We start from the raw sequence: 14,666 nt of genomic DNA on the forward strand, positions 1-14,666 counted from the left end.
CTCTCTCCATGGCACGGTGGGGACTGGGGTAAACGAATGACCCTGGAGAGCAGCTCAAAGCGGCAGCTCTGGTGTAGCTCCCGCTGGTCCCGTGCATACGTAGGTCCCTGTGTTGCCAGATCACCCACTTTTTTTAGTGGGAAGTTGAAAATTCATATTTTGAGTTATGTCTTCCAAATTACCTATAGTTGTACCAAATTTTGCAAATGTTGTGAAAATCAGTCAAACTTCTCTGTGGGTCAGATCTGGCCAGTTTGCATCTTGTGTGGAAGAGCCTTAATTTAGGCGTCAGAGACACTGGGTTGGAGTCTGGGTTCTGCTACCTTCCAGTGGGTGGGGTCACAGGCAAGCCACGACACTCTCTGGGCCTCAGTTTCCCCTCCTGTAAAATGGGACTCCTGAGAACAACATGGGCTGCTGAGACTTTTACTGAACTAGTATTTTCTAAACGGTGGGTCATGGAATCGATTTAGTGGATTGTGATCTGCATCTTTTAAATAGAGACCAGGACAGGATTGACAATAACAGGATGTATCATAGTATTATAGGTCAGCATTGCGTTGTGGAACATAGTTTAGTTGTATACATATAATATGCACACACATATATATGTTAGACTGGGTCTTGTTATAGATAATATGTATTTCTCATGTGCAGTGACCAAAAAGGAGGCTTTCAAATAAAAAATGTTGTTCATGTCTGAATGCATTCAATGCTGGCAACATTTCTGTGAGGTGGGTTTTCTCATCAACCCCATTTTACAGGTGAGAAAGCTGAGGTTCAGAGAGTGAAATTTCCACAAACAGGAAAAGGAAGAGCTGGGATGTGACCCCAGGCCACATCTTAACCACGGGCAATCTGTCCTCTCCAGACAGCACCTGTGTGACTGCGATGAAAGGAGCTAGTGCAAGTCCAGGGCTTGGCCGGGTACCTGGGACAGAGCAGGTGCTTAATAAATGTACGAGCCAGGCTCCTCATTCAGCCACACCAGGTGGCCTGCAGGAATCCAAGGGCTACAAGAGACAGGCGGGCTGGGCTTCTGTGGTCCTGGTACCCATGCAGTGGGGACGGAGCTACAGGGGCAGAGAGACACCCTCTCCCCTGCAGCCTGAGCTCCCCAAATAACTCATTTTTGGCCAAATACTTGATGGTTGAATCTTAAAATCAGTGTTTGGCTGGAGCTGGCTTATCCATCATCCTTGAACGAACTTCTGCATATTTTGCTATTTTGAATTTATGGATTTTAAAAAAACCCCAACATTTTGTTAAACAATGTAAACTATCATGACTATGGTATTATTAAGCGTTAGGGCAGTTAACTTTTAAAGCTGGGCTGAGTGTAGGAAGAAGCGCTTCCAGGGCAGCAGTTGCTGATGGCTCTAGGCCACCATGCTGCTCTCTGCCGGAATCCCCATTGCGACCACAGCAGGTCAATTAATCCTTAACTCTTGGGCCTGAACATATCCTTGAAGGTGCTGCGATTTCAGGGAAGCACTCCCTGAAGCAAGGGCGCAGCCTGAGAAAATGCTTCTGGAATCCTTACAGTGCTATTTCCAGGCCTAACTTGGGGTGGCACCTGCGGGCAGTTGGGGCCAATGGCGGGCTCGCACTGCCCTCTGGTGGTCACTGGCGAGCACAGCGTCGCGGGTGCTGAGCTGGCAGCATCGTCGGGGCTGCGGGCGCTGGGGGAGAACAGCGCAGCGCGCTCAACTCAGATTTTCCTCTACCCAGCTGTCTATGGATACGGACGACATCCTAGAAGTTTCCCACATCCTTGTGAGGAAAGAAACCAGGCTGCATTCTGTATGGGTCCATTTATAGGAGCCTGGAGATCGAGGGTGACAGAAATCAGGAGAGAGGTGGAAGGCCGAGAGAGGATGGGAAAGGCCACGAGGGGCCGTCGTCCCTCCTCATCTGCGTCGGGGAGCATGGTTTCCAGCGGGAAGGATGGAGGCAGGGTGTCTGGGCAAAAACAGCTGGTCATGGGCTTTCTCGTGACCTTGAGGGTATTTTCTCCCTTCGTAAGCTACACCCAGTTTACCGCACCAAGCTCAAGTGCGCATCGTGACATATTCTTACACAGGGTTATACTTGGGTACCCATCCCCCAGATCAGGATGATTTTTTAAAACAGAAGTCAGATCATGCCCCTCTTCTGCTTTAAACTTTCTGGTGTCTTCTCACTGGATTTGGAGTAAGGTCCAAACTCCAACAAGATAAAAGGTCCCACAGCCAATATGTTATCAGTCCACTGCTGATGGATATTTGGTTGGTTTTCTTTCTTTGCTATTATAGACAGTATTGTAGAAAATAACTCTATACAGAATATGCCCACTTACGTAAAAATATCTGTAGAGTCTCAGAAGTGGAATTACTGAGTCAAACTTACAAATTGGATAAATGTGGCCAACTTTCCCTCCTTAGGAGCTGTACCAATTTCAGCTTCCACGAGCAATGCACGAAGCCCCACAACTCCACCAGCGCTGTGAGTCATAAAAACTTTCGAATTTTTGTCACTCTGACGTGAAAAATGGTATCTCAATATATCTGCATTTCTCTTATTATGAGTGAACTTGAGCATCTTTGTATACGATTAAGAACCAGTTGTACTTTTAAAAAAAATACAAAAATGTCTGTTCACGGCCTCTGATCATTTTTTATTTGGGTTGTTGGCCAAATATAGAAATAATAATTTATTTCTAGGAGCTTTTTATATATTAAAGGGGATTAACACTTGCTGTTGTCTGCAATTTGAATTTCAATTTGACTTTTGTCTCGTGTTTTTACAATTGATTTGTGGCTGTGCTGGGTCTTCATTGCTGCGAGGCCTTTCCCTCGCTGGGGAGCGCGGGGGCTACTCTTTAGCTGTGGTGCACAGGCGTCTCATAGCAGTGGCTTTTCTTGTTGTGGAGAACAGGCTGTAGGGCAAGTGGGCTTCAGTGTTTGCGGCTCCCGGGCTCAAGAGCACAGGCTCAGTAAGCTGTAGTGCACGGGTCGAGTTGCCCACTTCCCAGACCAGCAGACCAGGGATCGAACCAGTATTTTCTACGTTGGCAGGTGGATTCTTTACCACTGAGCCACCAGGGAAGCCTTACTTACATTTTTCAGTAAGTTTTTTAAGGTGGTCAAATTTCTCAATATTTTTTTTTTTGCAAGCACAATGTCTTCTTCAAATATGTCTCATTCAAGTGTCTGTTGTGCCTGGGACACTGCCAATGCATTGTAGATACTCGATTAATATCTGATGGAAAAAATGTCCACTCACTTGAATGATTGATTTTCTGACTAGACATCTGAGCCCATGTGATATACTACTACTACTAATACTATTTATTATGTGCTATATATGTTGAGATGGTCTTGGCTGCAAATAACTAAGGAAGAATGAACTCAAAATATTTCAACCATCAGGACATTTTAATCTCACATAATAAATTTAACCTATCTTTCCTAAGCAATTATCCTTCTAAGAATTAACCAATGCTCAATCAATAGAAATCTTTGTTGAATCACTCCTGCCACATCTTTTACCCTAAGCGTGTGAATTATTGTCTATAAATGAAGCCAGGTTAGAGGAAACAGAGTCCAGGGATAGAGACAAAGAGACTGAATTTAAAAGAATTTAGAGACACTTGTTGAATTCTGCATTTGGGGTGTTAGTGGTGATGGGGTCTGAGATCACACATTCCTGAACCTTTCAGTCAAGTAGGCCAAAGACATCTTTTTTTTAAAAGCCACTTTGATGGTATTTATGCCATTTGCATAATTTAACTTTCATAGATTGGAGAAGGAAATGGCAACCCTCTCCAGTGTTCTTGCCTGGAGAATCCCAGGGACGGGGGAGCCTGGTGGGCTGCCGTCTCTGGGGTCGCACAGAGTTGGACACGACTGAAGTGACTTAGTAGCAGCAGCATGCCATTTGCAACTGAAAAATCCCCATGTTAGCTCTCTGATTTCTGAAGCCCTTGTTAAACAAATACCTTCAGCCCTGGAGGTTGACCTGAAGACTTCTTTGGTTCTCTGTCCTTCTGCTGAGCTGGCCAGGAAGTTCTGGTGTCATGCTCAGACTTCCAGAAGGCCAAGGGCTTTTGTTTGGGAGTACCGCCTAGTCCAGTTACTCTACTTCTGAGAGTGTTCCAGAGGGCGCAGATACTTTTGGATAGACAGTGAAGACAAGCAGTCTGGGACTACTGAATCTCAGCTATCCATCCATTCGTCCATCCATGTACCCATCCATCTGCCCACCATCTACCCATTCATTCATCATCCAACATTCATTTATTGCCATCTCTCTTACAGAATGAGAGAGAGAGTGTCTTTACCCACTGAGAGCTCCAAGTCATCTAGTTATCTAGAATTCAGAATGAAACACTTACCGACTGTGGACCCCTCAGCACCAGCCTTCGACAGTCAGTCATCACAACAGAGAAGTAGTTGACCACCTAGGCAGTTAATTTCAGGATTAAGGGACAGGTCTGTTTCACCCCAAACCTCTTTCTGTGTGGACAGCTGAGAGTCTACTATTAGTGCCGCTAACGGAAGCCTTTTAAAATAAAATTTATTTTTTATAAGTAAATTTCCTCTTTGTTAAACTCTAAACAGAATTTTTCTTGACAGCAGGTTTTTTTTTTCTTTTTTTAGTATTTGGAGGTAGGACTATTTTATTATTATTGGTTTTCAAATTATTGAAGTATCGTTGATTTACAGTGCTGTGCCAATCTCTGCAAATCAGCAAAGTGCCTCAGTTATACACACTCTTTTGCATTATGGTTTATCACAGGATACTGAATATTGTCCTCTGTGCTGCACATTAGGACCTTGTTGTTTATCCAGTCTAAATGTAGTAGTTTGCATCTGCCAACCCCAGATTCCCAGCCCATCCCTCTCCCCTCCACCCCACCCTTGGCAACCACAACTCTGTTCTCTGGCTGATGGCAGGTTGTGATGGTGGCTGGAAGGGAAGGGTGGCTAGCAAGTGATTACAGGTGGGTACCTAAGGGGCCAGGGTGTCGATGGGAAAACGGAGGATCCAGGAGTGTTCACGCCACTGACTCCCTGGTGGCTCTGCTCCAGTCTCTTTTGCTTCTCCAGCCAGAAGTCAATTCATCTAGTACAACTCCTCCACTCATTAGAAGAAACCTAAGGCGGCAGATTATACTGAGGTTGACCCACGTTTTCAGCAGCTAACTCTGGGGATTCTTTACCCCCATTTAACCATCTGTCCATCTAACCATTATACCATTCTTGCAATCACGTATCCAACCATCACAGTATTACTGTCAATCACCCATCAATCATTAGTCATTCTATCCAATTACTCATTCAAATACTCATGCATCCATTTGGCCACTCATTCACCTACTTAACCATCTATCCATCTTTCCAGCTCACCATGCAATCATCCATTCATCCAGACAAGCATCCACCCAGCCATCTCACCATCTGGTCATCAATTCAGTTATCTATCCAATCATCCAACCACTCATAGTCTATATAACCATCTCTCTAGTCATCCCAAGAGTTATCCACCCATTTATTCATCCATTCTCCAATCACCTAACCAGCCACTACCCACTATTAAACTATTTAAACTATTAAACTATAGTTTAAACTCTTTAAACATTTAAACTATTTAAACATCTATTCATCCATTTTTACAAATATTCCACTCACCCAGCCAATTACCTTGCTATGATTTCAATTACACTTCCATCCTTCTTTCTACCTCATCTATAGTTCAGTTCAGTCACTCAGTTGTGTCTGACTCTTTCCAGCCCCATGGACTGCAGCATGCCAGTCTTCCCTGTCCATCACCAACTCCTGGAACTTGCTCAAACTCATGTCCATTGAGTCAGTGATGCCATCTCATCTCTGTCATCCCCATCTCCTCCTGCCTTCTGTCTTTCCCAGCATCAGGGTCTTTTCCAATGAGTCAGTTCTTCGCATCAGGTGGCCAAAGTATTGGGAGTTTCAGCTTCACCATCAGTCCTTCCAGTGAACACTCAGGACTGATATCCTTTAGGATGGACTGGTTGCAGTCCATGGGACTCTCAAGAGTCTTCTCCAACACCACAGTTCAAAGGCATCAATTCTTTGGCGCTCGGCTTTCTTTATGGTCCAACTCTCACATTCATACATGACCACTGGGAAAACCACAGCTTTGACTAGGTGGACAAATAATGTCTCTGCTTTTTAATATGCTGTGTCGGTTTGATAGAGGAACCTCATCTATAATGGGATTCCAATTAGTGTTAGCATCCACTCTGTGGATTGATTCCAAGAACATCATTCCATGCTTGATTTTGGGGGAAACAGAGATGAAACAAACAGCACCTGCCCCCAGGGAACTCAGCGCCTAGAGGAGCCCATCTCACTGTTGGTGATGGCTTCCTATGTATCAGATTCTAGCTCTGCGACTCCAATCTTCAGGTCGTTTCCCCATCTCCACTGACATGGATGCCAGCCAGTTGAAGACCCTGGATTTCACCAACATGAATAGAGGGAGGAGCTTATACTTAGGCTTAGCATCCAAGCAAATGGATCCAGGCTCTGCTGGGAACTCTGTGGGCAGCAACAGAGCTCAAGATGCCCTTGGAACTCCTCCAGATGTCCCTTCCTGTTTCCTACACTGAATCCTTGGTTCATCCCCTGGAAAACAAACTCCTACCATTGGCATGGAGATTAGTTCTACTTCCATAGCACCCCCCAAAATTCTCTTAGTAGTAGCTCACTGATTCCTCCTTTGGGGAACCAGCTCTCTCCAACTTTCTGCTCGTGAGAGGTTTTACCCTAAATCCAGCTCCATGGGTAGCTCATGACTCAGGTTTGGCCAATGAGACACAATCCTGGGGCTCTTGTTGGAACCTCAAGGCAGAAGCAGCTCTTTCTACTGGTGTGGTTTTGCTGAAAGATTCTTGGAGCCATTTTTGCCACAACAGGGAAGAGCTTGCCTGAGAAGTAAAACCACCCAGGAGAAAGTCATTTGACCACCAGGATCCATGCTTGATTTTGGGGGAAACAGAGATGAAACAAACAGCACCTGCCCCCAGGGAGCTCAGAGCCTATCTCACTGTTGGTGATGGCTTTCTGTGTATCAGATTCTAGCTCTGAGACTCCAATCATCAGGCTGTTTTCCCATCTCCACTATAGGATCCAGCTATGCTTAAAGACATATATGGACTAAAGTTCCTGGAGACACTTTGTTTTTGGCTTAAGCCAATCCTAGTTGGATTTTATACTTCTGCAACGAAAGAGGAAAAGACCAACATGTTCAGAAGCCGCAAAGGTGGTCATCAAGTAGTGACACCCTACCCCACTTCAAAATGTAAACGTGGTTTTATTTAATGCCTCTTTCCGTCACAAAATACCACCTCCTCCCCAGGCTCCCCTCTTCCCAGAAAACAAGATGGCGGCATAAGGCACGCGCACTGTCCACGTGATGTCAGGTTAGGTTCTTAAAATAAGCAACAGTTTTCCCCACAGCCCCGAATCGCCTCCTTCACTAGTCCCCCCAAAGCACAACTCGGAGCAGAGAGGCTAATTAGAACTGTGCACCGCCAAACATGCCAGCTGAGAAAACAAAAAAACCAACAGCTAAGAAAACCAACACAGGTACAAGAGCATAATAGCGGAGTAATGAGATTAGTCCATAAATTAAAGTGGAAAAAAAAAAAAAAAAAAGCCTGTTCCCTTCTCATCACCAGCCCTCCCCCGAATCAGCAATTCCTTGCTTTTGTTCTGTGAGTCTTGCAGAACAGTCTGGACTCTGAGCCAGCCCTACTTCCCCAAAGTTAAATATTCCAAAGCCACTGCTGGGTGCCCTGTTTCTCAGGACCCACGTTGGGACTGAAAGGACAACTTCTGAAGTGGTCACTGGACACCTCTTGGCTGGAGGGACCCTGCCTGGTGTCCAGCATCTGGCGGGGGCGGCGGGGAAAGCCGGGGGCCTGGGCTGGTGGGCTGCATCTCTGACAACAGGTGGCAGGCCGCGGGTGCTGCTATAAATACTCCAGCTCCAGGGCGTGCCTCAGCGCCTCCAGGTCCGCGTGGCAGGATATCCTCCAGAAAGGCATGTTGTGCTGGAACACAGAACCACAGACACACGGTTACAGCTCTGCTGGCACCTCCTGCAGCCCGGCTGGGCCCCATGCCTGTGGCGATAGCCTTAGGAGAAGTCACCAAGTCAACACACCATGGTGGAGCCCCAGCCCCCCGCCAATGTGATCAGTACCCACCGGTCTGGTCATCCTTTCTACTTCTTTGGAGCCTGTTATTTATTTATTTTTTGGCTTTGCCCAGTGTCCTGGGGAAATCTTGGTTCCCCAACAGCGATGGAACCTGTGCCCCCTGTACTGGGAGTGTGGAGTTTAATCCCTGGACTACCAGGGGAGTCCCCTTCTGAGCCTCTTCTGATGCCTTATCCTGCACTGTCTGACATGTGGACTGGCTGACCCCTTTCCCCTCCGTTGGGACTGCTGTGGTCTTGATGTGCCGAAAGTGATAGTCATTCAGCTGTGTCTGACTCTTTGAGACTCCACAGACTATAGCCTGTCAGGCTCCTCTGTCCATGGAATTCTCCAGGTAAAAATACTGGAGTGGGTTGCCATTCCCTTTTCCAGGGGATCTTCACGACCCAGGGATCAAACCTGAGTCTCCTGCACTGCAGGTGGATTCTTTACCGTCTGAGCCACCAGGGAAGCAGTGCACAGACATGGCATCAAATCACACAGCAGGAAAGCGATTCCATCTTAAAAATGTGTTCTCAATCATGATATTTCAGATAGAAAGTCTTGGCCAGATGCTACAGTATCCTCAACCCCTCGCTGACACTCACTAATTTCCATGTGAACAGACAGGGCTGGTCCCAGAGACTGTTTTTATCTTTTCTTTACAGCAGGTGATGCTTGCTCTGTGTTATTGTCATGCAATGAGGTTTTTCACTTTAAACATAAGTGTGCTGACTGAAAGGAAAACTTGAAGTAGATAACAGGACAGGCAGCATGCAGATACAGCAGACGTAATTGGTGTAAAAGAAGTGCTATGTTGGTTACGGAAAGAAATCAGTCATGTGAAAGGAGAAATCTGTGAAATACTTCCATAGTGTGAACGTTAAATGTTTAAGATTGTCCTTGTCAAAGCTCTGTTCTACCTTCATTAGCTGGGTGACCTTAAGTGATTTACTCTGCTGCTTGTCTGAAAAATGGGGATAATACTTGCTGTATACCATGTCTATCTTGTTTTACAAATGAGGGGACTGAGGCACACGGAGATTCTGTTTGACTCCAGAGAAAAAAACTTGACTGCATGTTCATCACCAGAAAATGTAACCACTGACTAAAGCTGATGCCTGTCCGACAGCCATCCTCCTCCTTCCTGCTTCCAGAACCCTGAATTTGGCAGCACTGTACCAGAGAGGTAAGTAACGGGTGAATTATGATTATATAAATAAGCTATAACAACCCCAACCCTGTTTGTCAGCGATTTGTCCTGTATCCCTCTTGACTTGTGAGCCATTGAAGCCAAGGAGGAAGTTGGCTGGGGGGGCGTCTGGGAAAGATTTTCCTCATGGTTAGAGAGAAACACCTGAAAACTCTTTTCTCCTTACTTTTCCTTTTCATTTGAATGCTGGCATGTTAGTATGTGATGTCTGGAGCTGTGGCAGCTATTTTGAGATCATGAGGCAACACAGCAGAAATGAAAAATCCAAAGATGATTAGAAAGGTAGAGCAAAATGATGGAAAGGGATACTTGGTGAATTTTTGGACCCACTGAAACAACCTAGGGTTCACCTACTTCTAATCTTATTAGGTGAGCAAGTGTTTAAGTCTTCATTACAGCTAAAAGATACTGAGCCTCCTCAAGACAGTCAGTGACCTTCAGTTATTTACTGAGTGAACAGAGGATGCTTGATGAACATATATGAATGCTCCCAGTTCCATGGTAGATCTGCTGCCTTGTGAGGTTTTTTGCCCACAGGGTAGAAACTATACAAGTGTCCTTTTGGTTCCAGGAGCACAATAAACCCTTTCTTGCCTCTGGAGGCTCTGCACTTTTGATAGCTGGGTCAGGGCAGGCGTCTCTGGAGGGGTGACATTTAAGTAGGCCCCAGAGAATGGGAGGGCAGGGGCCATGCAATGTCGGGGGGAGGTAGTCAAGGCAGAAGACACAGCAAGTACAAAGGCCCTGAGAAGGGTCTGAGCTTGGAAAGTCATATTCACTGCTGCCTAGCATGCCTCTTGGCCCACAGTGGGCACTTAATATATTCATGGAATGAAAGTAAAAAGGAAGGAAGGGAGAAGAAGAGGGAAGGAGAGTTTCTCAAAGCAAAGTTCTCAATGGGCACATCCTTTTCTCTTTTGCCCAAAGGAAGCAAAACATGACCCATCGTGGGCAACAGATGCCATCTCTTTAATGCCTTTCAGCTCCTCCATCCGCCTCCCCTCAGCTTGGCTGAGCCTTTCATTCTCTGCAAAGATGGATGTTGGTGGCTGCCTGGCCAATCCAGTCCCTCCTTAAACAATGTAATTTATTTTTCTGGGAGGAAATGAGCAAAGGGGAAGAGATTGTCTCAGCAGCCTCCCTCCAAGGCCTGGTGGCTGCAGAGCCCGGGTGGATTTATCACTTGTGGAGAGGTGGAGACAAATGGCCCGCTAAAATGGAGATATTAACAACACTGTCAGCTGAAACAGCTGAAGCCCCCTGTCCTGTCGCTGTATTTCACACTGCTCAGGTGTCCAGTGGCCTGGGCTAATGAGGCCCATCCATCAGGCCAGGAGAGCTGCTGGCGCACAGAGCTGCTCATTAACGGGCTGGGGCTGCTGCTTCAGACACTGGTGGGAATTTTCAGGGGAGCTTGGCATATGGGGGTGGTGTGCCCTAGTCTTCTTTGGTGGACTCCACTCTCTTCTGACCAGCTCGGGGGTGCGGAACGACAGTGTTTGAAACTCCTAAGTCCACCTCCTTCCTACCAGGTGTTTGGCGCAAAATACATAGCAGTTTACATGTGCCAGCTGTGTGACCTTAAGTAAATTAATTAACCTCTCTGAGTCTCAAACATGTCCTCTATAAAATGAAGTGGGATGGTACCCACTTTGTGGGGGGAGGGGCTTGGAGGATTAAATAAAATGATGACATCAGTAATAAAGAGTAGTGGGTAACCAACCTGGACAGCATATTAAAAAGCAGAGACATTACCAACAAAGGTCCCTCTAGTCAAAGCTATGGTTTTTCCAGTGGTCATGTATGGGTATGAGAGTTGGACTGTGAAGAAAGCTGAGCGCCAAAGAATTGATGGTTTTTGAACTGTGGTGTTGGAGAAGACTCTTGAGAGTCCCTTGGACTACAAGGAGATCCAACCAGTGCATCCTAAAGGAGATCAGTCCTGAATATTCATTGGAAGGACTGATGCTGAAGATGAAACTCCAACACTTTGTCCAACTGATACGAAGAACCGACTCATTGGAAAAGACCCTGAGGCTGGGAAAGATTGAAGGTGGGAGGAGAAGGGGACGACAGAGGATGAGATGGTTGGATGGCCTCACCGATGCGATGGACATGGGTTTAAGTAAACTCCGGGAGTTGGTGATGGACAGGGAGGCCTGGCGTGCTGCAGTCCATGGGGTCGCAAAGAGTCAGACATGACTGAGCAATTGAACTGAAGGCTGGGATGAGTTACAGCCCCGCCACCTGCCGGCTGTGATGGAGACTGCTGGCTGGCTCCCTACATTCGTTCTCCCCTTCTCTCTCAGAAAATGCTCCTGCCTTGTTTTCTTCCTTTGTTTCTGTTCTTGCTAGGCAGGAGTGGCTGAGAATCAGGCTACATCTTCCAGCTCACTTTGTGGCAAGGTGTGACTTTCTGACTCAAAAATCTGGCCAATAGGATTTGAGCAGCTGTGATGTCACCTGTATCCGCTGTGCTCTTAAAGGGCCGGGAAGTCCACCCCTCTCCCCTCCCTTTGATTTTCCTGGTGCGGGGAGTGCAGACGTGGAGGGGGAGAGAAGCCTTCGTGGACTGTATGGTAAGAACAGTACTGGGACTGGCAGAGCAATGAAACGGAAGGGGCCTGGGCCCCTGGTGCTGCCCCTTCCCTGTGGGCAGCGAACGGGAGAAAAAGATGGCTTTCCGTTGTTGAAGCTGCCGGCTGGCATCTCTGGCGTCGCAAACTCCACTGAACAAAATCTGGCCCTGCTGGGGACTACCTCACCCACTCCCTCGGCCTGGATTCAGTGACACACTTGCTCCTGTGGACTTTGCCCAAACAAGACACTGGGGTGAGTTTTTGTTACGTGGGCAGATTTTTTTTTTTTTTCTTATTTAAGCTATTTTATTGTGAAGTTGCTCAGTCGTGTGCGACTCTGTGCAGTCCCATGGACGTTAGCTTAGCAGGCTCCTCCATCCGTGGAATTTTCCAGGGAAGAGTACTGGAGTGGCTTGCCACTTCCTTCCGGGATTTGAACCCTGGTCTCCCACATTGCAGGCGGATGCTTTACCCTCTGAGCCACCAGGGAAGCCCAAGCTATTTTATTAGGTACTTGCAAGTTGTATGGATGTGAGAGTTGGACTGTGAAGAAGGCTGAGTGCTGAAGGATTGATGCGTTTGAACTGTGGTGTTGGAGAAGACTCCTGAGAGTCCCTTGGACTGCAAGGAGGTCCAACCAGTCCATCCTAAAGGAGATCAGTCCTGGGTGTTCATTGGAAGGACTGATGCTAAAGCTGAAACTCCAATACTTTGGCCACCTCATGCAAAGAGTTGACTCATTGGAAAAGACCCTGATGCTGGGAGGGATCGGGGGCAGGAGGAGAAGGGGACGACAGAGGATGAGATGGCTGGATGGCATCACCGACTCGATGGATATGAGTTTGAGTGAACGCCAGGAGTTGGTGATGGACAGGGAGGCCTGGTGTGCTGCGGTTCATGGGGTCGCAAAGAGTCAGACATGACTGAGCAACTGAACTGAAGTTTAGCTCAAATGAATACTTTTATATTTCTAATTTTTTAGTAATGATTTTCACCTTAAAATCCATTTGCTTGATATTAATACAGCTGCACTGGCTTTCAGTGTTAGTATACATATGAACACCTTTTCTGTATTTTTCAACTGTTCTCTATATTAGGAATCTTTCACATTCAGCCAGCTTTTTTTTTTTTTAAACTGTCAGAAAATCACTGACTTTGAAATTGTGCTTCATTCCCATTTATTGTGATGGCATTTGGCTTTTTTGACATCAGTTTATTTTGTGTCTTCTATTTGTCAGACTTCTCCTGTTTTCTTTTATAAACTTCTTTGCCTTATTTTTTAAAATTTATTTATCTTTGGCTGCGTCGGGTCTTCATTGCCATGAAGGCTTTTCTCTAGCTGAAGCGGGCAGGGGCTACTCTTCAGGTGCAGTGTTCAGGCTTCTCATTGCAGTGGCTTCTGTTGTTGTTGACCATGGACTCAGGTCAAGTGGACTCAGTAGGTAAGGCTCCCGCGCTAGAACACGGGCTCAGCAGTTTTGATGCACAGGCTCAGTTGCTCCGTGGCATGTGGGATCCTCCGGGACCAGGGATCAAACCTGTGTTTCCTGCATTGGCAGGTGGATTCTTTACCACTGAGCCACCAGGGAAACCCCCTCTTCTTTGCTTATTTTTAATTAGATTCTTTGCTCATTCCATCTTCCCCCTTTGTTATGTGCAAATTCGGACTCCTGTTTTCTCTGCTGGCTCCCCTGGAGAGAGACCCTCCTCTGAATTTCTGAAGATGGATTTAGCTTTCTCCTGCAGCCCCAAGGAGTAGTAACCATATCCACTTTGGGCTATTGAGGGCTAACTCTGCACGGTTCCTCTGCTGGCCCCCTTGGTGTCTGTTCTCTGCAGGTGTGATGGATTAAAAAGGCAGCTCAGAGAGGGCTGCCACTGGCTGAAGGCCACACAGCCAACAATGGCAGAGCTGGGATTTAGGGCAAAATACGCTCCCCTGGCCACCTGTTTCTGTGAGAGCCAGGTGGCTGTAGGGTGAGGCGAGGGAGGCGCCTGGGACACAGAGTTGAAAGAGGCACCTCCAGGACTCCCCTGGAGGTCCAGGGGTTAAGGCTCTGCGCTTCCACTGCAAGGGGCGTGGGTTCGATCCCTGGCTGGAGAACTAAGATCTCAAAAAAAAAAAGGACTCCTTTAGTTTATCAAGAGGCATCTCTGTCAGCTCCCCCTCCTCCTGGCTCTCTAAGGGAGGGCAACCCTAGACTAGCAGTTCTCAAAGCAGCAGCCTGCCCCCTAGGAGCGACTGTGTGAGTTTTGACTGTTGTCATAATTGGGGGGCACTACACGTGAGGCAGGTGCCTGCTTCATCCCACATACCTTAGACTTGAATGATTTTCAAATGTTCTGCCAGATATTTTAAGTACAAACCCATTCATAATAACCAGACTGGAGACCCTTAACTCCGCTTTGTCACATAAATAGAGTACCTTTCACATGCTTTTAATAAACATTTTCCAGAGCTGCAATTACTGTGTGAACTGGGGAAGGCTGTATTCTGTTTTACTCCGAGCCTAACCATGGGTTGCTCTGCGATTTGGAGCAATCACGTGACGGCTGCAGCAGCTCGATGGCTTTGTGAGTGGCCGAGGCTGCGCACGCGTGTCCCCCTGCATTTGCTGGGCTGCATCCTCAGTGACAGCACTTCTGGGTG

The 14,666-nt window shown here is 46.9% G+C and overlaps 1 protein-coding gene across 1 annotated transcript in view; it reads right to left on the reverse strand.

Annotated features, from left to right (window-relative positions):
- Positions 1-7,315: 7,315 nt before the first annotated feature.
- The window catches only part of EYA2 (EYA transcriptional coactivator and phosphatase 2), a 263,039-nt gene continuing 255,688 nt past the window's right edge, over positions 7,316-14,666 (reverse strand). Inside the window, exon 16 of the mRNA XM_040248198.1 lies at positions 7,316-8,077. Coding sequence (XP_040104132.1) covers positions 7,997-8,077 — 81 coding nt within the window. The 3' untranslated portion in view covers positions 7,316-7,996. The remainder of the gene's footprint in view (positions 8,078-14,666) is intronic.

The sequence above is a fragment of the Oryx dammah genome, unplaced genomic scaffold, assembly GCF_014754425.2.
Source record: "Oryx dammah isolate SB20612 unplaced genomic scaffold, SCBI_Odam_1.1 HiC_scaffold_10, whole genome shotgun sequence".
NCBI lineage: Eukaryota > Metazoa > Chordata > Mammalia > Artiodactyla > Bovidae > Oryx > Oryx dammah.